The sequence below is a fragment of the Lepidochelys kempii genome, chromosome 2 (genome assembly GCF_965140265.1).
Source record: "Lepidochelys kempii isolate rLepKem1 chromosome 2, rLepKem1.hap2, whole genome shotgun sequence".
Lineage (NCBI taxonomy): Eukaryota > Metazoa > Chordata > Testudines > Cheloniidae > Lepidochelys > Lepidochelys kempii.
The window spans coordinates 192,536,075-192,562,689 of NC_133257.1; the positions used below are offsets into that span (position 1 = coordinate 192,536,075).

The 26,615-nt window shown below is 46.0% G+C and overlaps 1 protein-coding gene across 1 annotated transcript in view; it reads right to left on the reverse strand.

Annotated features, from left to right (window-relative positions):
• The window catches only part of COL6A6 (collagen type VI alpha 6 chain), a 109,833-nt gene extending 85,098 nt beyond the window's left edge, over window positions 1-24,735 (reverse strand). The window contains exons 1-5 of the mRNA XM_073333281.1: window positions 24,656-24,735; window positions 6,473-6,568; window positions 3,953-4,561; window positions 2,754-3,362; window positions 86-646 (exon numbers count right to left, since the gene is read on the reverse strand). Coding sequence (XP_073189382.1) covers window positions 86-646; window positions 2,754-3,362; window positions 3,953-4,561; window positions 6,473-6,539 — 1,846 coding nt within the window. The 5' untranslated portion in view covers window positions 6,540-6,568; window positions 24,656-24,735. The remainder of the gene's footprint in view (window positions 1-85; window positions 647-2,753; window positions 3,363-3,952; window positions 4,562-6,472; window positions 6,569-24,655) is intronic.
• Window positions 24,736-26,615: the final 1,880 nt, after the last annotated feature.

The following is a 26,615-nucleotide window of genomic DNA, read 5'->3' on the forward strand; positions in this document are numbered from 1 at the left end:
AACTTGAAATTGCTTGTTATAGAAGAGGAGCGCTGTGTTCAATTAGCACTCTGAGTTCAAAGGGCAAAATCAAAATTTTCCTTACCTTCTCCAGAACAGATCCCTTGAACAATTTCATTTTTTATGTTTTTCAAAGAGTCAAACTCATGCACAAAGAAAGTCCTGCTCTCTGACCCTGAAATCTCATGTAGCTGTCCTTCATTTGCATCTTTTACACCAATGGCATAAATATTAACCTTCTCATTCCTCAGGCTCTCAGCAGGCTCCTTCACACTGTCATGTGACTCCCCATCCGTTAGGACAATGAGGTGACAAGGCACCCTGCCAGCTCTCTGCTCCCTTGCCTTTTTAAACAGTGGCTGCATGAAAGTCAAAGCTTCTCCAATATAGGTATTCCCATATATTTGCCTAATGTTGTCAATGGCAGTCTCTAAATCGTTTGTTTTGCTGTATTCATGAAGTTCAAACTCCAGTCTTTTGACATCTGAGTACTGCACAGCTCCAAAGCGAACTTTATTCGGCCCTATGTTAAACATCTTAACCACTTCCTTCAAAAATTTTTTGATGTCTCCGAAGTCATTAGGATGAATGCTTGTTGAGCCATCAATGAGCACATAAATATCAGCTTCCTCTGTGTCCATACATCCTACATGGAAAAAGAAATTGTATACAGCATTAGTGCGAGAACAAAATTTAAAGAGAGAAGCATTGAGAGAAGCACCAAAGCAGATAGACATGTAATTAGGGCCCAGAGTCAACCAGTATTTATACAATGACACAAACCCAGGTGGAGTTCCACAGCGGCAGAAAATCTGCCAGAGAGTGAGGTGATCATGGCGCAACGTGGCTGCAACCTCAATGTAAAGTAACAATGGCTTAGAAATGCTGGTTATTTATCTTATGATACCTGGAGTTCTTCAGGTTATGTGATCCCTATCTGTACGCCACTCGAGGTGTGTATGCACTCCATGTGCCTAAGACCAGAAGATTTTTCAACAGCAGTGTCTCTTGGTCCACATCAGTGCCCATCATCTCCTTGTGCTCCAAGTCGAGGGCATAAGGGACCACATGGACTGACCACCTCTCCAGTTCATTTTCTACCATGAATAATCCAAGGAAGGGATCAGAAGCAGAGTGGAAGGAGGGTGGGTAGTGGAATACGGATCGGGACCACAAATCTTGAAGACCACCAGTTACTGTAAGGTAAGTAAGCAGAATTTCTTCTTCAAATGATGGTCCCTATGCGTATTCCATTCAAGGTGGCTCACAAGCAGTACTCAATGGTGCAGGGAACCCTGATGTGTTTGGCAGCGTGATCCTGCAATCTGAAAGGATACATCTGCTGACGAAACTCATTCTAGGGCATAATGCCTAGTAAAAGAATGCATAGAGCTCCATGTTGCCACTCTACAGATCTCCAGAAGGGGAACTCCATGAAGCAAAGCCACTGATGTAACCTGTACACCTTGTGTGGGAGGGGTCACCATCAACTCACAGCTTGATGCAACTTGAAATCCATTTAGAAAATCTCAAACGTATGAAAGGGGAAGCAAAGGAGACAACTAGATTAGGAGATTCCCTGAAGTGTTCTGTCGTCTGCAGGTAGAATGCTCAGGCTCAGACAATCCAGAATGGTGCTCCCTGTCTTTTCTGGTGGCATAATATTTGGGGCGGAAAATAGCTAGCTATATGACCTGATTTAAATGGTATTCAGAGGGAACATTTGGAATGAATATAGGGTGTAACCTCGAAGAAATCTTATCCTTATGGAAGACTGTGTAGGAGGGTCCACCTTAAGGGTCCCAAGTTCACCTACTCTTCTGGCCAACAACTGCAGAGACTGACTGCTTCTGTGCAAAGGAGAGTGGACCTCCCTATTCCTGTTTTTTGATATAGTGTACTGTAGTCATGTTAGATGTGACTTGACAATGTAGGATATGGATGAGTGGCAGGAATCTTTTTCAGCCTTCATGCACTGCCCAGAGTGTCAGGAGGTTGATGTTTAGCTTGGATTCTTCCTGGGTACAAGAGCCTGGAGCCTATCCAAGTGAGCTCCCTTGTCTATCCAAGTGAGCTCCCTAACCCCATTCAGAGGCATCTGTAATTATCTTCTTGGGTGATGAGGGGATGAAGGGAACCCCGCCAGGCACACAGCCTCTGTTTTTCAACCAGTGTGATGACAAAACTCTGGGGTTGGAGCTGTAAAAACTTGCTTCTCCAGGCTGTGTTTGCTTGGACTATAAAAAACTGTCCACAACCATGCCAGCAGACACCAGAAATGCAACCTAAACATTTATGCACATTAATGATGCTGTCTGAAAAAAAAAAGCTATTTACCTTAAAAAAAACAAAAAAACAAAAAAAACCCACACCACACTTGCTAACCCAATGAAAATAAAATAATTTAGGCACCAGTCCCATACTGGGTTCTGTTAGCATGGACCCTCCTTTACACCTATGCAGAGTCCCACTGACACCAAGACATAAATTGCTCCACTAGGAGACCGTGATGCAGAATCTTTGCATGAATTCAATAAAACAACATGAACCAGTCAATATGTTAAGAAGATGGGTCTGAGCTACAGTTTGGATCCAGTTTCAGCTACAGAACTGCACTTCCTCAAAGGCTAAAGTTTGGAACTAGATCAAAAGTTCAGGGGGGTTTGGATCCAGTTTTTGGTTCAGGACCATCTCTACTTAAAAATCTTCCACCTAGAGAAAAGATAGAAATACAATTACTGGGAAAGGTTTACCTGTTTTAAGTAGTTCTTTTCTTTCAGTCTGGACATACAGCTTGTCCTGAATTTGATTCAAGAGTTTCTTTTGTAAAGTTCCGGCTTGTTCTGGCAGGTCAGAAAATGCCGTCAGCTTAGTAACATATTGCTGTTGAGGATATGATGCTATCTGGGTTAGCTGGGTGTCGTCAGCATTTTCAATGCCTATGGTGAATACAGTCACACCAGCTCTCCGAAGATCACGAGCTGCCTCACTTACGTTGTCTTCAGAGCGTCTGTGGGTGATCAGAATGGCTATTTGCTCTACTCCTTGGGCCTTTCTGCTTCCAAATTTTACACTGAAGACATTTTTCCTTGTAGCATTAATGGCAGCACCGGTGTTGGCCTTTCCTTCCCTCGGAGAAAAGCCCTTTATTTTCTGCAGAATAGCAGTTTTGTTTGTTTCTTTGCTCAATAAAGATAACAGGTGTGGCTCACTGCTATATGTCACTAGGCCAATCTTTGTACAGTTCTTCTTCACATCAAGAATGGAGACTGTATTTTGCAGGAAATTTTTAATATCTTCAGATTTTGGTTTTGAAACACCCTCATCTACTATGAACACAACATCAGCAACAGAATTACAAACTGCAGTGGGAAGAGAGGGGGAAAATGACACAATATTAATTGTCTACTTCTTGGCCAATCCATGGAACAGTCTTCTAAAATAGTTTCCCTCATCCAGATTTATCTAGAAACACAGGAATTGCCATACTGATCAAATTAGCAGTCTACCTAACTCCAGCATCCTGTCTCCAGCAGTGGTCAATACCAGCCACGTCAGAGGAAGCCCAAAGGAAAATGCCCATTAATTAGTTGTTTCAGGGCATGAACCAACAACAAGAGCTATTTTCTCTTGAAAATTACCAAATCTGCAAGAATAGTTACAGCTTCACTCCACCCACTCTCCATTCACTTTTGTGGAGTCCGGAGTTAGTCATGCAAAAAGTCATGAACAGATAGGCACTGGTTCTCAAAATGTCAGTGTTACATGCCTCTCTGTATACACAGGTACCTGGTCATGTACATGTCTGTTCTCTTCCTTATTTTAAAATATGCATGTCATTTAATATTTTGAAAATTTAGCCCAAAATGTTCAAGGTGTCTTTCTTTCTAACACTGAATTACTTCTTCCAACCAATATGATCACAATTTTTTCATAGCCTTGCATTCCTTACCTTCTTTCTCAGGAACACTCTCAATTATATCTGTTGGTATTATGCCATTAATATCTGTTTGAATAACATCCTCAATGATCTTGGTCATGTTTTGAGAAGACATACTGAGATCCCTCACTGTGCGAAATTTATAAGAAAATTGAGGTGTAGCCATTGACTGCAGTTCTTGAGGAGAAACATCATGAATCCCCATGGCTATGATTTTTACCCCATTGCTTTTCAAGATCTTGGCAGGCTCTACTACAGCATCCTCTGATGCCCCTGAAGTCAAGATTACCAAAATTTGTTCTTTGTCTCTTCCGCTAGCTGGTCCTTTGAAATAGGTTCTGTGAACTTTTCGAAGGGCATTGCCAGTTTTTACTGAACCACCCTTGAATACAACGTTCTTTTTGACATGGTTCAGCATTGGGTTCTTTGCTTTATAGGTGTCCAACAGAAATTCAGTGTGCAAATCATCACTGTACTGGGCAAGTGCAATACGGTATTGGTTAGGAGTTGCTGTTAGATGACTGATCATTTTGCTAATAAAAGCCTTCATAGAGGGGAACGCCTTTTTTCCCAGGCTATTAGAGCTGTCAACCAAAAGGACAATATCTGCAGATGTAGGGGCTGCAAAAAAACCCCAGAAAATTAAATGTTATTACATACTTCTTACCCTTTAACTCTACAATACTCAGATGATAAAAGCAACGCTTCACAGAAGAATTTATCCAGAGATATCCAGAAACATAATGTCCAAAAGCTGAAAAATATCCTTCTAAGCCCAAGAATTCTCTCTCTCTCTCTCTCTCTCTCTCTCATATTTTAAGCTTATTTTAATATCATGAAAGATTACAAAGATGGGAATTTACCATCTGTTTGGTACCTAGGACTTCCCAGGAGATGTAGCTATTCAGCAATTCTGCTTCCTTTTTGAGATTTAAATTTTTTTATTTTTTTTTGGTATTTCTACTGAATGGGATCTGACGAAGTGGGTATTCACCCACAAAAGCTTATGGTCCAATACATCTGTTAGTCTATAAGGTGCCACAGGACTCTTTGCCGCTTTTACATTATCTAGTGTTTCCAGTTAGAGAAATATCTCTAAGCGCTAACTGCTTTCACATCTGCCTGTAGTCACCACCCCATAGCCACAAACAATGCACTCTGGGTTATTTTTGCTAACATTCAGTTCAGCACATGGCACAGTGTAGTTCACCCTTAGTGTGGAGGACCCATGAAAAGTCCCCTGAACCACTTAGGCTCAGGAATTGCAAGGAATTGTGCACCGCAAAAAGAATCTCCATACTAACTCTACTGCAGAGGGCTGGGATGGAGGTGGCGCCCAAAATCCACATTTAGGCAGAACCTTATCCTTTGGCCCCAATTCCCAGTGCTAGTAACTAAGAAGGGCTGAGACAACTACTCCACCTCTTATGGAGGAGTCAAGGTATTGGGGTGAGAGAAGAGGAGCTGCAGCTTTACATGGTCACACCAGTTTGGATGGGGAAAATTTCACCTCTTCCTGTCATCCCCATACTCTTCACTGGCACAGTCATAGTTTACCTTAATACAGTAGATTTCAAGGATATGTCAGTGATCCAGACAGCCTTAAGTGACAAACAGAAGGGTTAAAATAAAGCACCCTTCCTCCTACTTTAACTTACACCACAGTAGATGACATCTGTCACATTCCTGAGAACGTATATTCTCTCCCATATGGAATCCTATGGCAACTGTGGACTAAGTGCGCAACCCTCTTCAGAATCTCATTGTGTTGTATGCCACAAAGTGGCAAAAGTTGCTTTTTCTTTTTGCCTTGATTCCTCTGTGCTTAGTTACGTGCCTGTCACAAGTGCTGATTGCCTCCAGCAAGTGGCTAATCATCCTTAACCTCCACTGAAGTCAATAGGAGTTGAAAGCCCTCAGTTTTTCTCAGAAGATCACCTTGCAGCATTGGGCCCCACTTTCCTCCTGAGCAACTTTCCTAAATTGTGCAACATGCCCACCCTATCAATCACATTGATCTGGCCCCCTCCACGGCCAAATTCTGCCCTAACTTACACTACATGCAATGCTACAATTTAGGTCTCGCTGTGCCTGCGATTTATACTAAGGACCCAGTTCTGCAGAACATTACATGTAGAATCCTAGTGACCCCAACAGAATCCATGTGAGTAGGGTGCAGGCCTGGATCCTCCTTTTGCACATGCTGAGTAATTAAATCCCAGGTACCCCCTTGAAAATAACTTAATTACATGTGTGGGCTTCATTTATACACTATCTGCATTTTCACCTCTGAATTTGGCCCTAATCTATATAAGTCTGTCAAGGTTTATGATAGCACTGATCAACCTAATATGTAAATCTAATGTCCATCTCCATTATCCAAACACAGTTTCAGTCTATTATACAAAGTCTCATAAGATATAGAGATCCTGACACAAGTGTCTCAGGCTTCACAATTGGGAAAATTGAGGACTAAATATTGTATTAAAAAAAATCACATAATACAACAGAATACAAAGGATACTGAAATACCAGGTGTCTGAGTTACTGAAGTTTGACTCCCAATAAGGAAGAGGAACAAAGTCAGCAACATCTTCATATTATGAATGAACGTTCCAAGCTTTAATTCTGGAAAAAATAAAATAAAAATCCCATATACCACAAAGACCCTGGAACATAACTGCATAATGCATTAGTATAAGGAAACTTATAGGGTTGGGAAAGATGTAGTCCAATCCCAATATGCTGTTATAAGAACCGAAAGCAATATAGATAAAGAAACAGGAAAACAGTAAAGGATACACTGTCTTCTTTATCCACGTGTAACACGGCGTGCACTCACCGCCACGGCACCTCCTGCTAGTTACCTCGGGAATTAGCTCATCTCAGTGTCGGTGCGCCTCCTCCTGTCGCTTTTTGTCTTATCATTATCAATTTCCACCACTGTAATTTAGGCACCGTGTCCCCTCCCTGCCCCTTCTCCTGGGTACTTTCCCTCAGCAGCGCCCACGCACATGGGGTCCTCCTCTCCCCAGGGAACCCCAGTCCCCTAAGCCCACCTCACCTCAATGACCCACTGCCCGTCTTCATCTAGCCCCTTCCCTCAGGGGCAAACTGAAGTCTGAACTGGCCACTCATCATCGGCCAGGGAGTTGGACCTGATGCCTCCCCACAGCCCTAATACAACCTCTGGCCCTGACATCAAGGCCTCTGCCTGAGGGTTTGCCAGGCTGGAGCTCCCCCAGCTCCTCCTCCTGCCCTTTCCCAGCACTGTGCTGTCCAAGGTACCCTTTTCTCTATCCAGCTGCCAGATCCATCTCTTTCCAAGGCTGCAGCCCTTTTATAGGGCCCAGGCTGGCCCTGATTGGCTGCCTCCCAGCCTTTTCCTGATTGGTTCCCAGCCCCAGCCCTCTCCAAGGGCCGGCTTTTAACCCTTTCTGAACCAGAGCGGGGTGACTGCCCTGCTACACCATAAAATCAGACATTAATTATTGTAATCTCAGCTGTGTGGCACTGATGCCTCCAACCTTCCCGCTTCATAGCTATTTAAAATGTTTCCAAGGTGATTTTAATGACATTATTTCCCCTTTGTACCTCTCCACTGGCTTCCCCTTCTCCACTGAAGCAGCGGCACCTTACCTTTCAAATCTAGTTTCTTATTATGGCCCTGACCCTCACCTTCGCTCTGCCAGTGATACCCTTGAGCATCCATTTATCTGCTTGTCACAGAAGCACCTTCCTGCTTTTTCCCATGCCACCCCACATGCTGGGGAAGAACCTTCTGACAACATTCACAAGCCATCACCTTATTCTCACTGAGATTCCTCCTTGAAACCTACTTTTAAAAGATACAAGCCTACAAACCGTTGCCACCTGGGACTGATTAGGCTGGCAGCCAGCTGTTACTGAGACCATGCTGAGTTATGCAAATGTGCCTGGCTTAGGGTTGCTAGGCAACTAGTTTTCGACTAGAACACCCAATCGAAAGGGGACCCTGGCAGCTTTGGTGGGCGTAATAGTCTGGTCGGTGGTGCTGCAGGACTAAGGCAGGCTCCTTGCCTGCCCTGCTCCATGCAGCTCCTGAAAGTGGCCAGCATGTCCCCGTGGCTGCTCTGCTCAGGGGCAATCAGGGAAGTTCCGCTCGCTGCCCCCACCTCGAGCGTCAACTCCGCAGCTCCCATTGCCCCTGGCTCTACTGTTAGTTTTTCCTTCTCTCACTGCCCCTCCCATTTGTCAGTTTATTCTCCTGTCCCGTACTTTCTAACTGCTAGATTGCAACCTGTCTGGGGGAGGGACAGTGCACAGTACAATGGGGCCTTAACCCTTGAGAAGGGTCATTAGGAAATACTGCAGTGTTCTTCAATCGGTGGCGTGCCTGGGCCCAGGTCTAGCCCATGAGGGCCTTCCATCTGGCCCACTGGGCATCAGCTGTTCCATCCTGCTCCCTGCTGGTAGCTCTACTGTAGGGACGCCCCGACTACCTGGCTCCAGCTCTGCCCTGGACAGCGGGCTCCCAGCAGCTCCAGCCACTGCCCAGTCCAGCTGCAGCATCCCCCTGCTGACCTGCCTCCAAGTGCCCTGCCCGGGCCCAGCACCTGCTGGTTTGGAAGACACTCTGCAGCCTGAGAGGGAAAGGGGCCGCCTGGCAGGGGAATGCAAAGGCCAGAGCTGCTGGAAGTCCAGGGCGCACTTAAGCCAGGTCGTGGAGCTGCCCTTAGAGCAGAGCCACCAGTGGGGAGCAGGAAGGAACAGTTGGTGCCTCGTGGGCCAAACAGAAGTCCCTCATTCATGGCTCTGGCCCCTTTCCCTCCCCAGCTCCAGAGCATCCTCTGAGTCGGCAAGTGCCAGGCCCTGGCGGGGGACACCGGGGGCACTCAGAGATGGCTCAGCATAGGCACACTGAAGCCAGGGCTGAGCAGGGAAGCACAGGATTCGGAGCGCCCAGGACCACAGGGTAGACCCAGAGACAGAGTCAGCGATGAGTCATGGGGCCAACCTTACAGCAGAGCCCCCCAGCTGGGAGCAGGAGCTGAGCACAGGCAGAAGGAGGCAGGGACAAGACAGGCTCTTGGGGGGAATCATATCCTGCTTCCCTGGGCCTCTACTGCCCCCATCTTCCACCCAGCTCCCCACACTCAAGGAGTACTAAGTAGGCTCCTGTCTCCTGCAACTACTCCCTGTCTCTCTCCCCCACACCCTCGGAAACTGAAAATCCTAATTACCCCAATGAGCATGGGGCAACACACCGCTGATTCAGATCATCAGGATTTTTAGTTATTTGGGTGAGTAACAAACACTTCCACTTCAGCTGTGTACAGAACTTCGACTCTCAATGCAGTCTGTCATCATGGACAGTGACTGCATGAAATTTCACTGTGAAACTACAGCTAAAAATATCATTTCCCTTAATCCCAATGCCCAAAGGTATCAGACATTCCCCCAAGTCATTTGGATAAATGAACTTCACGTGTATTTCATTTAGAATCTTTTTCATTTACATTTAAACACACTGGAGCTAGGCTGTGTGGATACATTTCAATTTAAAGGGGTACACTTTCAATCAGGCGCTTAATCAGGTGCCTATGCAACATAAAGCATAAGAACATAAGAACAGCCCTATTGGGTTAGACCAAAGGTCCATCTTGCCCAGCATCCTGTCTTCTGACAGTGGCCAGTGCCAGGTGCCCCAGAGGGAATGAACAGAACAGGTAATCATCAAGTGATCCATCCCCTGTTGCTCATTCCCAGCTTCTGGCAAACAAAGGTTAGGGACACCATTTCTGCTCATCCTGGCTAATAGCCATTGATGGACCTATCCTCCATGAATTTATCTAGTTCTTTTTTGAACCCTGTTATGGTCTTGGCCTTCACAACATCCTCTGGCAAGGACTTCCACAGGTTGACTGTGCGTTGTGTGAAGAAATACTTCCTTTTATTTGTTTTAAATCTGCTGCCTATTAATTTCATTTGGTGATCCCAAAGTGATTAGTTCTTGTGTTATGAGACATAGTAAACAACTCTTCCTTATCTACTTTCTCTACACCAGTCATGGTTTTATAGGCCTCCGTCATATCTCCCCTTTCGAAGCTGAAAAGTCCCAGTCTTATTAATCTCTCCTCATACGGAATCAGTAATTGCTGTGCTTTTACTAGAGAGCAAACCCTGAAGAGCCCTTTGGCCCTGGAGAGAACCTGTTGGCCTGCCAAGATTTAGATATTGCCTTACAATGTAATTGCATACCATTATACTACTAAAGATCACTACAAATAATAATGACTATTATTGCACATGAGGCTCTCTGCAATGATGAAAGGCAGCTTAAATGCTACCACTGTCCCTTCCAACTACATATTTCTCTGCATTTCAGGTTTAATATAAAGAAACTCCTAAGAGTTCATGTTTTACGGGTGTTTTCCTGTGTCCCTTCTGTATAGCTATTAAAACATAATATTTAAACAAATAAAAAACAGCTAAATGAGAATAGGGATTTATAGTGGTAGCTGTACAATGAAATGGCTCTCTGCATTCCATTGTGACACAAGACCTAGATGTACTTTGCTGAGGGATGTTAGGCCCAAGAGCCTCTTATGCTTTTTACAGACGCTCAATAAACCCGTCTGTTTTACACTGGCTGAGTCACTGCAGTCTAGAGATCAGGGTTCCGTTATTCCCTCTGGATGTGGAGGCCCCAGGCTGACCGCTCAGAGAGGTGCAGTTCCAAGAGGCGGTGGAGCGTACAGCTTAAGCCCCGAGAGAGTGGACTCCTGAGAAGGACTGTCACAATGAAGGGGGTTCCTCCCAGGGACCGTTCGGAGCAAAGAAAGAGCATGAGTCCTGTGAGTCTGTAAAAACTTGTTGCTAAGTTACTTGTCTATGGAAGTACTAACTTCTGTGTCACGATATTTACTTATAGGTTATGTGATAGACACAGGCCAGTTGGGTACAGCAGAGTAGCCTTATTGGGATCTAGAAAGAGGGCGGGCTTTGCCCGCCCACTGCTAAAGGATCCCTCCCCCAGCCTAAGAGGGGTCCACAGGATCTGGAAACCAAATAATTACGGGGGACAACTAATGAAATAGCAGGTACAGGAGTGCGGTTAAAGGGTCAAACAAAGGGAACCAGATGGGGACACCGAGCAGAGAACCCCGGACAGTGCCTACTGCTCCTCAAAGGCATCAAGGGAGTCAGTGGACGCCACCCGGAGGAACTCTGCCCGGATACGTGAATGGACGGAGGGTCGGAAATAGGCCCCACAGTCAGGGGAGACTCCATCGGCCAACCTCCTCACCCTGGTTTTATAGATGGACACTTTAGCCAGGGTCAGGAGGAGGTTGACCAGGCGGTCCCGTGACTTAGAGGGGCACGGATAGGGAGTGCATAGATAAGGAGGTGAGGGGAAAAATGCAACCAGAATCTTAACAAAATATATGTGAGGAGCCAGAATAGGGGCTGCAGCCTGGCGCACTCTAAGTATATGTGCGCCAGGATTTTCCTCATGCTGCAAAAGGGGCAGGTGTCTGGATAGGGGTGAACTGTGCAAACGCCCATGCTCATGGCCCTGTGAAGGAGCCGCCAACTGATATCCCCGGCAGACCTCGGGACCAGGGTGGAATATAGGCTGGCCCAGCAGGGTTCCTCACCCTCTAGAGGTGGCAGGAGGTCCCGCCACTTCGTGTCAGGGCGGGACGCGAGGGTGAGATGTGAAGGGTGTAGAGCACGAGCGTGTATAGAGGTTTCCTTGGCACAGTCTGGAAACAGACCGACTGCAAATCATGCCGCCAGCTCACGGTGAAGGGACAGGGGGTGGGGGGGCGGAGTTGGTTGGCTCTATGGGGTAGGGGCACGATGAAAAGTTCCAGAGGGTCTGGGGTGGAGGGCGTGCCCTCTCCTAGGACCCAGTTGAGGTAAACCCGAGCAGCGGGCGGCAAAGCAGCCCTCACCTCCTGAAGTACGCGCCGGGGAGTACAAGGCCTGTAGAGCTGAGCAAGCATCAGGGGATCCAGCCAGTCTCCCCGGTCGTAATCCAGGAGGTCTCTGACCCTGGTGACTTCTGCCAGGATCAACCTCTGGCACACCGAGGGGGACTCCGCCACCTGCACACGGAGCTGGGGGTTGTGTAGCAGGGGCTCCGCGAGGAGATCTGCCCCCACGGTGGCCACCATGGACCTGGTCGCTGAGAACAGTTTCCATGTCCGGAGGAGTTCCTGGTAGAAGACTGGCAGCTGGGAGGTGTGTTGCGGAAGACCACTCGGATGGAGATAAAGGAGCTGCAAGTCATATCGGAGCCCTCGGAAGCGGCGGAGGAAGGCATGCACCAGTATGCTCCATGCCGGACTACCTGCACCATAAAGGAGCCTCTGCAGTGCCTGGAGGCGGAAGACATGGACCTGAGTGTGGAGACACTTCAGGCCCTGCCCTCCCTCCTCCAGGGGTAGATGGAGAACACCTGCAGAGACCCAGTGCAGTCCTGGGCAGAAGAACTCCAGAATTGATATCCAGAGGTTGGCCAGGAAACCTAGGGCCAGGACCAGGGTGTTGAACTGATACCAAAGTATGGACATGACTAGTTGATTAAGCAACAGTGCTCTCCCTCAAAGGGAGAAGCACTGGAGTAGTCCTGTCCATTTCTGGAGCTGCTCTATCACCTGCCCTCTAAACCATGCCAGTTCTCCAGCGGAGAGGAATGCGTGGCAGAAAGGTAGACGCCAAGGTAGAGCAGCGGACCCTCGCTCAACCGGATGGCCTGAAGCGCGGGTGGGAGGGAGCTCGCCTGCCACTAGTCCCCTACCACCAGGCCAGAGTGCTTGACCCAGTTGACCCGGGCGGAAGAGGCTGCCGAATAGATGGCCTGGCAAGCCTCCACCCGCGCCAAGTCGCCCAGGTACTGGACCACGAGGAGCACATCGAGGGGTGCCCCTGGTGGCTCGGGTCCTGGCCGCGTGGCACTGGCCATCGCCTCAGCAGGCTCGGTGGCTGTCAGCAGGGTGCCAGCTGCAGCCGGGTTGGTGGAAGAGTCCAGGGGCTCCTCAGAGGTGGGAGCAGAAGCAATGGTTAATGGGAGGGAGCATGCCCAGCGGTAACCCTGCTGCACCCTCCTCCACAGGCCCCACGAGATTGCATGCAGCGGAGGCGGGGCTCTCCTGCTCATCTAGGCATAGTGGGGGAGGTGCCCCTTGGGCCCAAGTGGGAGCAGTGGCGGACTGGGAAGGAGGAGGGCTGGCTTCGGGCGCTGGGCAGCCAGGGGCACCGGCGAGGACGGGGCCGGCGCCCTGCCGGGGCTCAGGGGTCCCTGATGCCCCTCCTTGCTGGTCCAAGGGGCAGTCCCTCCGGATGTGCCCCATCGCCCGGCAGAGGTAGCACCGGGCCTCCCCTGTAGAATAATGCACCTGGTAACGGGCCCCCTGATAGGGGACCAGGAATGACCCCTTGAGCGCCTCCCCGTCACGCGCTGCCGGTGGCAGTTGAAGCTGCACCTGGCAGCAGAACAAGAGGACGTGACAGTGGGCAGGGTCTTGTCAGCCCTCTCCCGTTGGGCCGCAAACGGAAATGGGCTTCCCTAGGATAGAGAGGGCGGGTAACAGGGCGGCATTGGGAAGGAAGGGAGGGACGGAGGTCAGGACCAGACGGACGCCCAGGTCCTGTAGTGGCTCTACGGGGACGAACACCCCCCCCCCCCACCATCAGGCCCTTCTCCACCACCTCCTGGGTGGTGGTCTCCGATGCCAAAAAGAAGACGACCTTTCTGTACATTTTGGAGGTCACCACAATGGCCATGGGCCCCTCCACCCATGACAACGCCCACACATAGGTCTCTACATGGGGCGAGGCAGGCACCAGACGCCGTGCTTCCTGGTCAAGGTCGGGAAGGGGCCCTGGCCACTATAGATGGTAGCAGAGGCAGTGGGTGGGAGAGATGATGTAGCGGCAGGTTGGGGGGCTGCCGCCACCTGGGCGTACGCCCTGGGGGCCGGGGGAGGGGAACCCACAGAGCTGGTGGAGGGAACAGCAGGGAGGGATGCCGTGGCCGATGGCGGGGCCGCAGCAGTGGGGGCAGCTCCTACCATGGAGGGCTTGGCCTTTTTTGCAGGGCCCTTACCCTTCTTTTTACCCTGACCCTTCCCACTGGCTGGGGGGGCTTCCCCAGAGTCGAAAGGGGTGAGGGACGTGGCAGTAGCGGAGGTCACCCCATTGTCCACTGCTGCCAGTGCCCCAGTGGGGGCAGTAGCAGGTGGTTCGGCTGTGGCAGTGGAGGTAGAAGTTGCAGGGGGGCAACGGGGTTTTCTGGAGGAGCCCCACCCGCCTCGTCCCCTGCCATCATGAGCAGGGAGGGAAGGGGAGACTCCAGAAAAAAGAGGGGAAAGGGGAAGCAGGTCAGCCAATCCTCCCTGCTAGGCTGCAGGCCAGGGTGGAGGACGTCAAAAGGGGTGGGCTGGACGGGGTGGCAAATCAGGGGCTAGGGGTCAATCACCAACAGAGGGTGGGATTCTGGCTCCTCTAGCTGCACTAGGGGAGGGGGGAATACAACAGCATTGGGGGGTGTAGTGCAGGGGGTTCAAACTAAAATGGGGAGGGGCACAAGCGCATGGGAGGGGGCACGGGCACACAGAGCGAGGGGCTAAACAGGCTGGAGGTAGGACAGGGAAACCAAAGAGCTAGCTTCAGAGGCTGGGGCGGGCCAAACAAACAAAGGCTACAGAGGGAAACAGGCAGGGCAGGCAAACAACCTGAAGCTAGTAAGGGGGGCTGGGGCAAAGGGGAGGGGCAAAGGCTGCAAGGGGGCAAATGGGGCAGGTAGCAAGGGGCAAAGCTGTGGGGTGGGCAATCCAAGGGGGGACACGTGCACCCATGTGGGCTTGCACAAAGAGTCAGTGTGGGCTGGCTGCTGCTTCAGGCCCAAACGGTGGAAGCAGGGCGTGGCAAGCCAAGCAAGCAGCTGAGTCCAGAGGTAGGAGCTGAGGCAGATGGTAAACAGCCAGTGGGAGTGGTGGAGGGGGTAACGGTGGTGAGGCGGGGAGGGTTGGGGGTGGGGACACACAGACGGATCAGGGGAAAGGCTCCACACCACACCCCTTGTGTCCCTACAAACACAGTCAAAACCCCCACCACAAGAGTACAGTTCAGAAGTTATTCAGTCTGAAAGACCCCCTCCACAGTGGTCTGCAAAGTCTCTAGGTGCTCTCCCACTGGTAGATGGTCCTCTTCTCCTCCTCCTTGGGGCTCCAGCAGCTCCAAGCAGCAAGCTCCGCAGCACCAGCAATTCCAGGTGGTGGTCCGGGCAGGCAGAAAGGACCCCTCACAGGTGGTGGTGGTCGTGTCCACAGCAGTAGCAACAGCTGTGGCAGGGTCACTCACTCTCCCGCTCTGGGGAGCGGGCCAGCAGCCATCCCCCACAATGGGCTGTAGTTAGAGTAGAAGCAGCTCCCAAGGGTATGTGTGTGTCGGGGGGGAGGGGGGGAGTCCAGCCGCTAGCCAGCGACCAGGTAGGAGAGAAGGGGGGTGGGCGGTGTCCGGTCCGGTCCAGCCAGGGGAGCAGGTGGAGAAGTGGCGGCAGCAGCAGTAGCAAGAGCCTAAGGCCGATCAGGAGTCTCCTCCTCTCTCCAGGCCAGTCGGGTTCAGCAGAGGAACAGAAAGCAGGTCTACTGGATGAATATGTTTCTGTTCCCTGACTGACCAGGGCAGGGGCTGCTCCAGGCTAATAAAAACACCTGATTCCAATTAACCTGCAAAGAGTCAGGTGAGGCCATTAAGCTAATGTGACCACCTGACTCTAATTAAGGCCCCTCTGATACTATAAAAGGGCTCACTCCAGTCAAGCAGAGGAGAGCAAGTGTGGCTGAAGGGCTGGTTAATGAAGACACCCTCAAGCCCTTAGTAAGGGAGCTCTAAGATAAGGGAGAAGTAGGAGAGCTGTAGAGAAGTGGCCAAGGGAAATGTAGTAACTCTGGCAGTGAAGGATTGGTTGCTAACAGCTACTATCATTAGGGTCCCTGGGCCAGAGCCTGGAGTAGAGGGTGGGCCTGGGTTCCCCCCACGACCTGCCACTGCAGAAACATCTCCTGGGAGGGGAAAACAGGCCCCTATCAGGACAGGAGGCTAAACTGTTTTGGTATAAGGCTGTAGGAGCAACAGAGACTGCGGGAATTCTCTCACCAACCTCCTTGCTGGCTTATGATGAAAAGGGCTCAATAAACTGTATCCCTGTCCCTAGAGAGAGAAGGGCTACGTGGAGGGTTGCAGTAAGTCTCTGAAACTAGCATAAACCGCCTGGAAGTGCAGGACCCACGGGGACAAGGTTGGAGCTCATTATGTTATTTGGCCACTAGATGTCTGTGTTATACTGAAAGTCCCAGCAAAGGTGCAATCTCTGGTCCCACAACAGATGGAAGCCAACTTGTTTTGGTTGTAGCTTATTCCTTTATTAATCAATGTCTGCTTTGTAAGGGCTGTGGCTACACTTACTATGACAATGTGCACATAAGTCCAAATCCTGGATCCACTGCACAGTTGGGAGTAAATGGACTACCCTCTAGAGGAAGCATATGAGAGATTGGTTATGAACCACTTTGCAGCAACTACCACAGACTAAAAGCTACATCATCTGTACACCAGTTGTAGCCACTCTCACAGGGAATATCACCCAATGAATCTGCTTTATTTTGGAACTACCATCCCTAGCAAAGACGCTCTCTGCCTTGTGATGCAGGGAGGTGCTGGGGCATGCAGTTGGTGCAGATTCCTTGCATGGATGATCTGCATCCTCCATCTCCTTTCCACAAACACTGGACTCTAACATCAGTCTGCACCCTTCAAGGTCCTCCACTCCGGTGGAGGATAGTGGAGGGAGCGGGACAAGCTGCATAAGGCTGACCCTACTGTCAGTGATGTGTGACCTTTCATCTTTAAAATCAGAACTGAGTCCATAAAATAAACTGACCTGTAAAGGGAAATTGCATTATGGGTGTATGCACACTCAAAAAACTCCACTCTGATCTATACCTGCAACTGCCATACACTTAACAGCCTTAACACAAATCCTCGTCCTTCCGGCCCAGTGGAGAATGGGACACAGCAGGCAGCCTCAAGATGAGGAGCAGGGCAGTACAAGCAGAAGGAGCCCTGCCAAGTGGCCAACAGGCTGAGGCAATGACAGAATGAACAGTTGCTCCTGTGGCCACACCTCTAAGCAAAACATCTGTAATGACCATTAAAGAATATCCTGTGTTCAAGGAGCTCTCTGACAGTCGTAGAGTTGGTTCAGCAAGCTCTCCATGCCCCCATCCCTGTTATGTAAGTCCCCAGTACAGGGCGTGTACCAGAGCATTTTGGGGGTGGGTGGAGATGTGGCAGAGGCAGTCTTATTGACAGCTATTTCCTAGCTGCCAGAAGACACATACAGACCATGGTCAGCTGGGTTCAAGTTAAGCCAATGCTAAGGGCTTCCCTAAACTGTACTGGGGGACTAACCAGCTCTTTGAAGCCCCAGGGAAGAGGAATCACATTGCCTCCCTTCTTAGTCCCATTGCAGGGCTCTGCATCAGTATAGCAGAGATGAATTCAGGCTTGGAATCTGTGTGACAAAGCCAATCTCTATGAAGGTCAATCAAAACTACACTATCCAGCATAGTTTAGATTCCATGCTTTGTTTTCTGACTTTATTATCTTTCTTTAATCACAACAGTGGCAAGTAACACCTGAAAAAAATGTAGTCCAATTACACACTGTCAGTGGCTTGAAAACTATGTTTGGCTGTAGAAAATACAGCGAATGGAATACTAATCTTTTGGAAAGCAGACAGAATCTGTTGCTTGACAGACAGTATAAATTTTCACAGCACATGCAAATACTGTCCAATTGCATTTATAAGAAGAAAAGGCAGGAGGCAAGCTCGACATAACTTTTTTTCAATCTTGCGATTTGTGAGACATTTTACAAATTCAGGGTCAGTTTCATTCTATTAAATGTAGGGCTGTCAATTAATCGCAGTTAACTCACGTGATTAACTCAAAAAATTAATAATGATTTAAAAGATTAATCGCAGTTTTAATCGCACTGTTAAGCGACAGAATACCAATTGAAATGTGTTAAATATTTTGGATGTTTTTCTACATTTTCATATACTGTATTCTGTGTTGTAATTGAAATCAAAGTGTATATTATTTTTTATTATAAATATTTGCAGTGTAAAAATGATAAACAAAAGAAATAGTATTTTTCAATTCACCTCATACAAATACTGTAGTGCAATCTCTTTGTTGTGAAAGTGCAATTTACAATTGTAGATTTTTTTTGATACATAACTACAATGAAAAACAAAACAAAGTAAAACTTCAGAGCCTACAAGTTCACTCAGTCCTACTTCTTGTTCAGCCAACTGCTCAGACAAACAAGTAGTTTACATTTACAGGAGATAATGCTGCCCTCTTCTTATTTACAGTGTCACCAGAAAGTGAGAACAGGCATTTGCATGGCACTTTTGTAGCCGGCACTGCAAGGAGTTTATGTGCCAGAGAGGCCAAACGTTCATATTCTCCTTTTTCGCCACCATTCCACAGGACATGCTTCCATGCTGATGATGCTCATTTAAAAAAAATGCATTAATTAACATTTGTGACTGAACTCCTTGGGGGAGAATTGTACATCCCCTGCTGTTTTGCCTCCATTCTGCCATATATTTCATGTTATAGCAGTCGCGGATGATGACATAGCACATATTGTTCATTTTAAGAACATTTTCGCTGCAGATTTGACAAAACGCAAAGAAAGTACCAATGTGAGATTTCTAAAGACTGCTATAGCACTCGACCCAAGGTTTAAGAATCTGAAGTACCTTCCAAAATCTGAGAGCAATGAGGTGTGGTGCATGCTTTCAGAAGTCTTAAAAGAGCAACACTCTGATGCAGAAATACAGAACCCGAACCAGCAAAAAAGAAAATCAACCTTCTGCTGGTGGCATCTGACTCAGACAATGAAAATGAACATGCATCGGCCCACACTGCTTTGGATCATTATTGGGCAGAACCCATCATCAGCATGGATGCATGTCCCCTGGAAACATGAAGGGACATATGAATCTTTAGCACATCTGGCACATAAATATCTTGCGATGCCGGCTATAACAATACCATGAGAACACCTGTTTGAAATTTCAGGTGACATTGTAAACAAGAATCGGGGAGCATTATCTCCTGCAAATGTAAACAAACTTGTTTGTCTGAGTGACTGGCTGAACAAGAAGTAGGACTGAGTAGACTTTGTTTTATTTTTGCATGCAGGTTTTTTTACATAATTCAACATTTGCAAGTTCAACTTTCATGATAAACAGATTGCACTACGGTACTTGTATTAGGTGAATTGAAAAGTACTATTTTTGGGGGAGGGGTTACAGTGCAAATACTTGTAATCAAAAATAAAGATAAAGTGAGCACTGTACACTTTGTATTCTGTGTTGTAATTGAAATCAATATATTTGAAAACATCCAAGAATATTTAAATAAATGGTATTCTATTATTGTTTAACAGTGCGATCAATTGCATGATTAATCACAATAAATGTTTTTAATCGCTTGACAGCCCTAATTACATTTTATTTACCTGAACTTGCTGCTGACCATGATTAAAAAAATTAATCATGATTAATCATGCAATTAATCACACTGTTAAACAATAATAGAATACCATTTATTTAAATATTTTTGATCAATTTACTCTACAGCAAGATGTTATGCATAGTTTCAAAATGTGGGGAAAAGAGGTCCATGATCCAGATGTTTTTTTATTTTATATATATATAATTTTTTATTTTATATATATAAATCTGGATCATGGACCTATTCTTCCCATATTTTGAAACTATACATAACACCTTGCTGTAGAGTAAACTGATCATGAATTTCAAAGTGCGATTCTATGACAGATGTGAAGGCTTGTTTCATTAAAATTTTGTTGCCAAACATTACTCAGATTTCCTTCAAAATAGAAGCGACTAGCCAAAGCCTGTTTAATATTTTTTACAGGAAAACTACAAGAAAAACAATTTATGAAATGTTTCTCCCAACTCCTTGTGCTGTTAAAAAATATTGTACCGAATTCAGAAATATAGCATCATTGATGGATACATTCCCATCACTTCTGCTTTGTGGTTCTGGGACAGTTATAATTTAACATTGTTGCAGTATAAAAATAGTACTGCAGAGGCTTCATAAAACAGTTAATGGAGCTCCTAAAAAAAAAAAAGAGGATTGTGTGACTGCTGAAGAAGGGCACGTTCCACATGGCACAAATATGGACTCTGCTGTTGAAAATATTTTAATTTAAGGTTACATCAGGCAAAAGAGATATTCTACCCCATAACGGGAGTAGCCAATGTGCTGTAGCAATCTCAATTAGAAAGCATTAAGCTCCGCACCCCACAACATAACTCTGCTGGTTGTTGATAGTTTCCACAAGGAGAAACAGGAGAAATTAAGCAAAATTCACAAGTAAAAGGGAGAGTCAACCGACAGAATGATAATGCCGTAAGGACAAGGGCTGTACTTGTATCTGTGTCATAAATATAAGAGGTAGGGTAACCACCTTTCTGTACATAGTGCTATAAAATCCCTCCTGGCCAGAGGCAAAATCCTTTAACCTGTAAAGGGTTAAGAAGCTAAGGTAACCTTGCTGGCACCTGACCCAAAATGACCAATGAGGGGACAAGATACTTTCAAATATGGAGTGGGGGGGGAAAGGTTTTTCTGTCTGTCTGTGTGATACCTTTGCTGGGAACAGATCAAGGATGCAAGCCCTTCAACTCCTGTAAAGTTAGTAAGTAATCTAGCTAGAAAATGCGTTAGGTTTTCTTTGTTTTGGCTTGTAAATTCGCTGTGCTGGAGGAAATGTGTATTCCTGTTTTTGTGTCTTTTTGTAATTTAAGGTTTTGCCTAGAGGGATTCTCTGTTTTGAATGACTGCCTGTAAGATTATCTTCCATTCTGATCTTACAGAGTTGTTCTCTTATCTTTTTTTTTTTTTTGTTCTTCTAATAAAGTTCTGATTTTTAAGAATCTGATTGGGTTTTTTGGGTCTTAAAAATCCAACGGGTTTGTGCTCATCTTGTTTATTCTCAAGCCTCCCCAGGAAATGGGGTGTAATGGCTTGGGGGATATTTTGGGGAAATAGGAACTCCAAGTGGTCCTTTCCCTGTTCTTTGTCTAAATCACTTGGTGGTGGCAGCATTTTCCTAATCCAAGGGCAAAGACTTTGTGCCTTGGGGAAGTTTTAACCTAAACTGGTAGAAATAAGCTTAGGGGGTCTTTCATGCGGGTCCCCACATCTGTACCCTAGAGTTCAGAGTGGGGAAGGAACCTTGACAATCTGTCGCATCAGAAAATCTACACTCAAAGAGCCGAAGTGTACACTCCCCAGAAATGCTCGTGTGACAGGAGAGAGGGGGCCAATAAATTTCAACTCAGGGGATTACCTTTGAGTTGTCCCCTCAGTTGGAGGGATTGGTAGCGCCATCAAGAAGGGAAGGGTGCTGCCTCTCAGCCCCATAGAGTCTGCTGAACTACAGGGAAGAGTAAGCTTCCCATCCCACTAAAGGGTGTTTTCTTGGTGCTGCTCCTCTGGCAGCCCTCTAGCCCCCGTGGCAACATTCCTTCTGCAGGAACCAGGCTGCCATCGGCCAGGCATGCCCATCTCTACAAGAAACAAAACCTAAACATGCCAACTAACCAACAAACCCGTGAGGGCCACAGGGGTTCAAGCAGGAAGTGGAAGTAAATGCTGTTTCAGGCAACTGTTACTATAATCACAGATACCCACTGGGAAGGCAGTTGCACAAGAGGAGAGCAGAACTGCTCCTCCTAGGAATGTGCAAACAATGCAGTGTCACAGTCATAGTACACCTTGCATGGGGCCTGCCTTTGGTGACCTAGGTTTTGGGGGCAGATGTAATGGCAGGCTTTTTCAACAGGAAGACAATGGAAGGGCAGGGTTAGAAAAAGTTTCCAGGAAGGGGAGTTGGAGCAGTAAAAGCCTCTGGGTGGAGGAGGCATGGAAGGTGACGGAAGGAAATTGCCCCTCTGGGAAACACTTGCATTTTCTTTAAAAGTATTCAACACCTCCACTAATATGGGCCCATCCTTCTCCTGAATGGGACCTCCCTCTCCGTGAGTCCCTGCAGAGCCCATTCTTTGCAATACACCCAAGGAGGAGCTTCTGGTGGGTAGTAGGAAGGGGGGATAATGCAATGGAGGAAAGGGGGCTGATCATTAATTTCTAATACTACATTTTATACTGAATGATGATGGCAATATAATGTTATAGCAAACATTCAATACTATTTCAAAATGCTGGAACAATATTATTGGGGATTCTGCCTTTTACTACTCAGCTACAATCACTGGTAAATTATACTCCTGGCCTAGCACACCAACGTACCTGTTTTTCTTTCTGCTCTCTACAGAAAGTCTCTCACTCTGGGAGAACAAGCCAGGCATATTATCGCTTTCCCCTTCCATGCCCAGATCTAGACAGAGGCAGAAGGGAGATCATGTTTCCCTGAGTGGTTATGCAGTCCTGGACAAAGTCTAGCTCTTTGTAAACACAGCAATTTTGGGATCACCTAGCACAGTGGTTATCAACCCCTGGGGGTACACAGAGGTCTTCTAGGAGGTACATCAACCCATGTAGATATTTGCCTAGTTTTACAACAGGCTACATAAACACTAGCAAAGTCAGTACAAACTAAAATTTCAATAATAGTGTGCTGAGACACCTTTGTATTTTTATGTCTGATTGTAAGCAAGTAGTCTTAAAATGAGGTGAAACGTGGAGTACGCAAAACAAATCAGACTCCTGAAAGGGGTACGGTAGTCTGGAAAGGTTGAGAACCACTGACCTAGCAAGACCTGAAGAGTGAAACACACTTGTCACTTTTTAGTATCAAGTCTTATTGCAGTTTTGAGGAACCTAGTAATCCCTGCCTTTAAAGTCATCAGGCTAAAATATCCATTTATTAGATGAGGTTAAAAAAACCTTCCTTTAGATGCATATATTTCTAATGCAGTGGTGGGCAACCTGTGGCCCACACACGGCCCATCAGGGTAATCTGCTGGCGGGATGTGAGACAGTTTGTTTACATCGACCATCTGCAGGCATGGCTGCCTGCAGTTCCCATTGGCCGGGAATGGCGAACTGCGGCCACTGGGAGCTGCGGGCAGCCGTGCCTGTGGACAGTCGATGTACACAAATTGTCTCGTGGCCCGCCAGCGGATTACCCTGATGGACCGTGTGCGGCCTGCAGGCCGCAGGTTGTCCACCACTGTTCTAGTGGAATAATTTATCAAATATAAATTACTACCATTCCTCAATATCTTCAAATGAGAGCATAAATGGAAAAAAATGTGATTATAAATTAGACAAACCTAGGGAATTCTTCATAATCTATATATTAAGTTGATTTGTAAAAGTAAAATACTAAAAAATAAGAAATGCTGGAGTTTTGTGAAATATCCAGATCAGAATAAGAATGAAATTATCTTGGGGATATTAGATTTTCAAAGAATGTAACGCCTTCATTTGCAAACCAGCATCTTTTAATATACAAAAAGTACAGTGTGTATATGTATAGCTTTATATACATTAACACAAGCAGAAACTTTCATCATAGTTAAGATGGCAACAGGACATATCATACTCACCCAAAATTTTAAAAACATTGATATAAGATATGAAGGGAAAAGCCTCTGGCATTCATTGCCACTTTCTCATACCCTACAACATCATCAATAACTCTTTCACTTCCATCTCTAGCAGATACTGAAAAGCCATATGTACCCCAATTTTAGCAAACCTGTGCTCTTAGTTTCAAAAATCTTAGTTTCGACCTTATACACTTTTGTATCAAGAAACTGGCACATCTGACTTTCATACAGTCCATATACATGTAACATCATTCCACCTTACCATCACAGAAGTTGATTTTTGTGTTAAGAGTGCGAGTATGACTAAAAGGGTACATATGGCTTATTGGTATCTGATGGGAAAAGAAATGGATGCCTTATGGAGTGTTAATAATAATGCCTAGTTCTTATATAGCACTTCTTATCTGTGAAGCTCAAAGCACATCACTGTCTTGAATGTATTTATCCCCACAACACCCCTATGAAGAAGTGTTATCATTCCAGTTTTACAGATGGGGATGTGAGCGACAGAGGGGCTAAATGACTTGCCCAAGGTCACAAAGGAGGTCCATGGCAGAGAAGCAAATAGAAGCAGGATCTCCTACATCCTAAGCTAGTGCCCTAGCCACTGGAGCATCCTTCCCCTTTACTATATTTGTGAACAAAAAAAGTAAAACATTTATCTGGCATTAGGGTTGGGCAAACGTATCAGTAATTTAAGAGTCTAAAACATTACAAGAACATCGTAATTATCTTAAAAACAAGCATTGCATACTCAGGAAATTCAGAATTACAAAGTTAAACTTAAATATGTATACACACATTGCCTATATATAATGATATAAATAAGGGGGGAGAGAGAAAAAGATTATACTGATAGATCTATATACAAATCAAAGTTCAAGAGATTTGAGAGAAAAATCTGTATATTATCAAAACTTCAGAGTGAAAATTTCAGACTAACAGTATATTTAAATGCAAAACTTGCCACAGAGTGAAATGTAATTTTGTAGCTTTCCTTGGTAATGCAGAAGACAGCTTGTGATACTTACCACATAAAGGGAAGATGTTTATCAGCTCAAAACTTTAGACCCTCCAAAGTGGCTCAGGAAAGACTGAACCCCTTTTAAAAGCAACTCTATCAGTAGTTTGCCAAAAAAGCCCTCCCGTGATGACAATTAAAATATGTATCTTTCAAAGGCTTCCAAACCACCAGAAATAATCTCTCCCCGTCTCCTCACACAGTGAAGAAGGTTGGTCTTCAGTGCTGAGTTCACTGCCAACAGCAGCTGTGAGGGTGAAGCTCAGGGCTTCCTCACACTCCTGGGTTTCTTACTAACCTGATTTTCACTTTGAGCATCAGTCATTCCTGTAAATTCTGCTGCTGAGGGCTGGGTAGCAGCCTTGGGCAAGGTTTTTTTTCTCAGCAGCTTTTAGAAAGGGTGCTGATGTTTTCTTAATTTATCTATATTAATCCCTTCCGATGCTTCTTTTCACAAGTTCTTTTTACTGCCAGGATAATGAGATGACCCTCATCCCTCTTTAGGGAGTAATGCTGCAAAGATGCAGAAACACAGGCTTAATGATGTGCCAAGTGAATTTTCTGCCCCAACTGACTCACTAAGTTTTTGGACTGCTCACAAAGAGATAATTAGCGGGAAAGCACTTTCCTCCTTTCTTCCAACTTTTATTTGTAAGTTATATAAACAACAATACCTCCTACTGGACCACAGAAATTCCTCGGAAACTGACAGCCATGATCTACTGTATATTCTAGTAATAATAATTTTAAAGAGAAAGTTTCCCACATATAGAGTGAGGAAATGGCCATTTAAAAAGTGGGTAGATAGATAGATAATGCAGTATACTTTACAGTTGCATGCCATACATGGCATTTTTAAATTGAGTGCTATTGAAAGGTATGAAATTGGCAGCCCTGGGAAACTGAAGTCATTTATTCACAGAGCAAGTTCACTAAGGGAAGCAGCAGTGTAAGCTATGCTGCCCTGCTACAACATACTTCTGTTGCCCCAAACCTAAGCTGGAATTTAGGAGGAGGAGGAGATCTATGATGAAGAGTATGACACACTAGTTAACAACAGTGGATAACAAAAGCCAAAACTAGACATTTATTTGAAAGTGAACATGCCCAAGCTGATGAGTAGGCTTGGAAAGAGGAGATTTTTTAATTGGTACTGTTGTTCAACATTGATTTTCTTGCACACGCACACACACAAACCCACAAAAAATATTTCCACTGATAATAATCATAATGCACAGATAGGCAAAGAAAGAAAAATGCTGCTCAAGAACTTCGTAGAGTTTGATTTAAGGTTATTTACTTTGAATATTTTGACATATGGTGTTGAAAAATTGCATTTTAACGATTATAAAGGTTTAATTTTTTCAGCATGTACTGTCATTAAATAATTGTCGGACCCCTCCCATTGTCTGACCCTCCCTCCTAATTTTCTGCAACTGTGGAAATTTAAATCAATACACATTGAAAAAAAATGCTTAAAAGCCATATACAGTAAAACCTGTGTTAACTGGCACTTTATCAACCAGAAAGCTCTATTAACTGGCATTTCTGATTTTCCCCTATACAAATCTTCAATCTAGTAACCAGGACTAGTATACTGCCCAGGAGGTTATGCAATTGCCCATTCTGCACTCTACTTTTATGCAAAAGAGGCAGAAGACAAGCAAGCTGAAATCAGGGATTTATTCAAAAAAGCAGCTTCCAGGGTATGGCATAGGGCATTACAGATTCAATCCAATCTCATCAAAATACATGACAAATGACCAACATATGGAACACCTGGGCTTTTTTAGCCACTGTGCAGCAAGTGAAGGATTATAATGGCTTTTAGCCATAAAACCTGATTTTAGGGATCTTTTCTCATTGCTGAACTAAATTGCAAAACTGGCTTATTTGGACTCAAACAGTGAAAATACACCCCCCCCCCAAACAGGTTTTATACTTACGAACCATTGTAATCCATCAGTTAC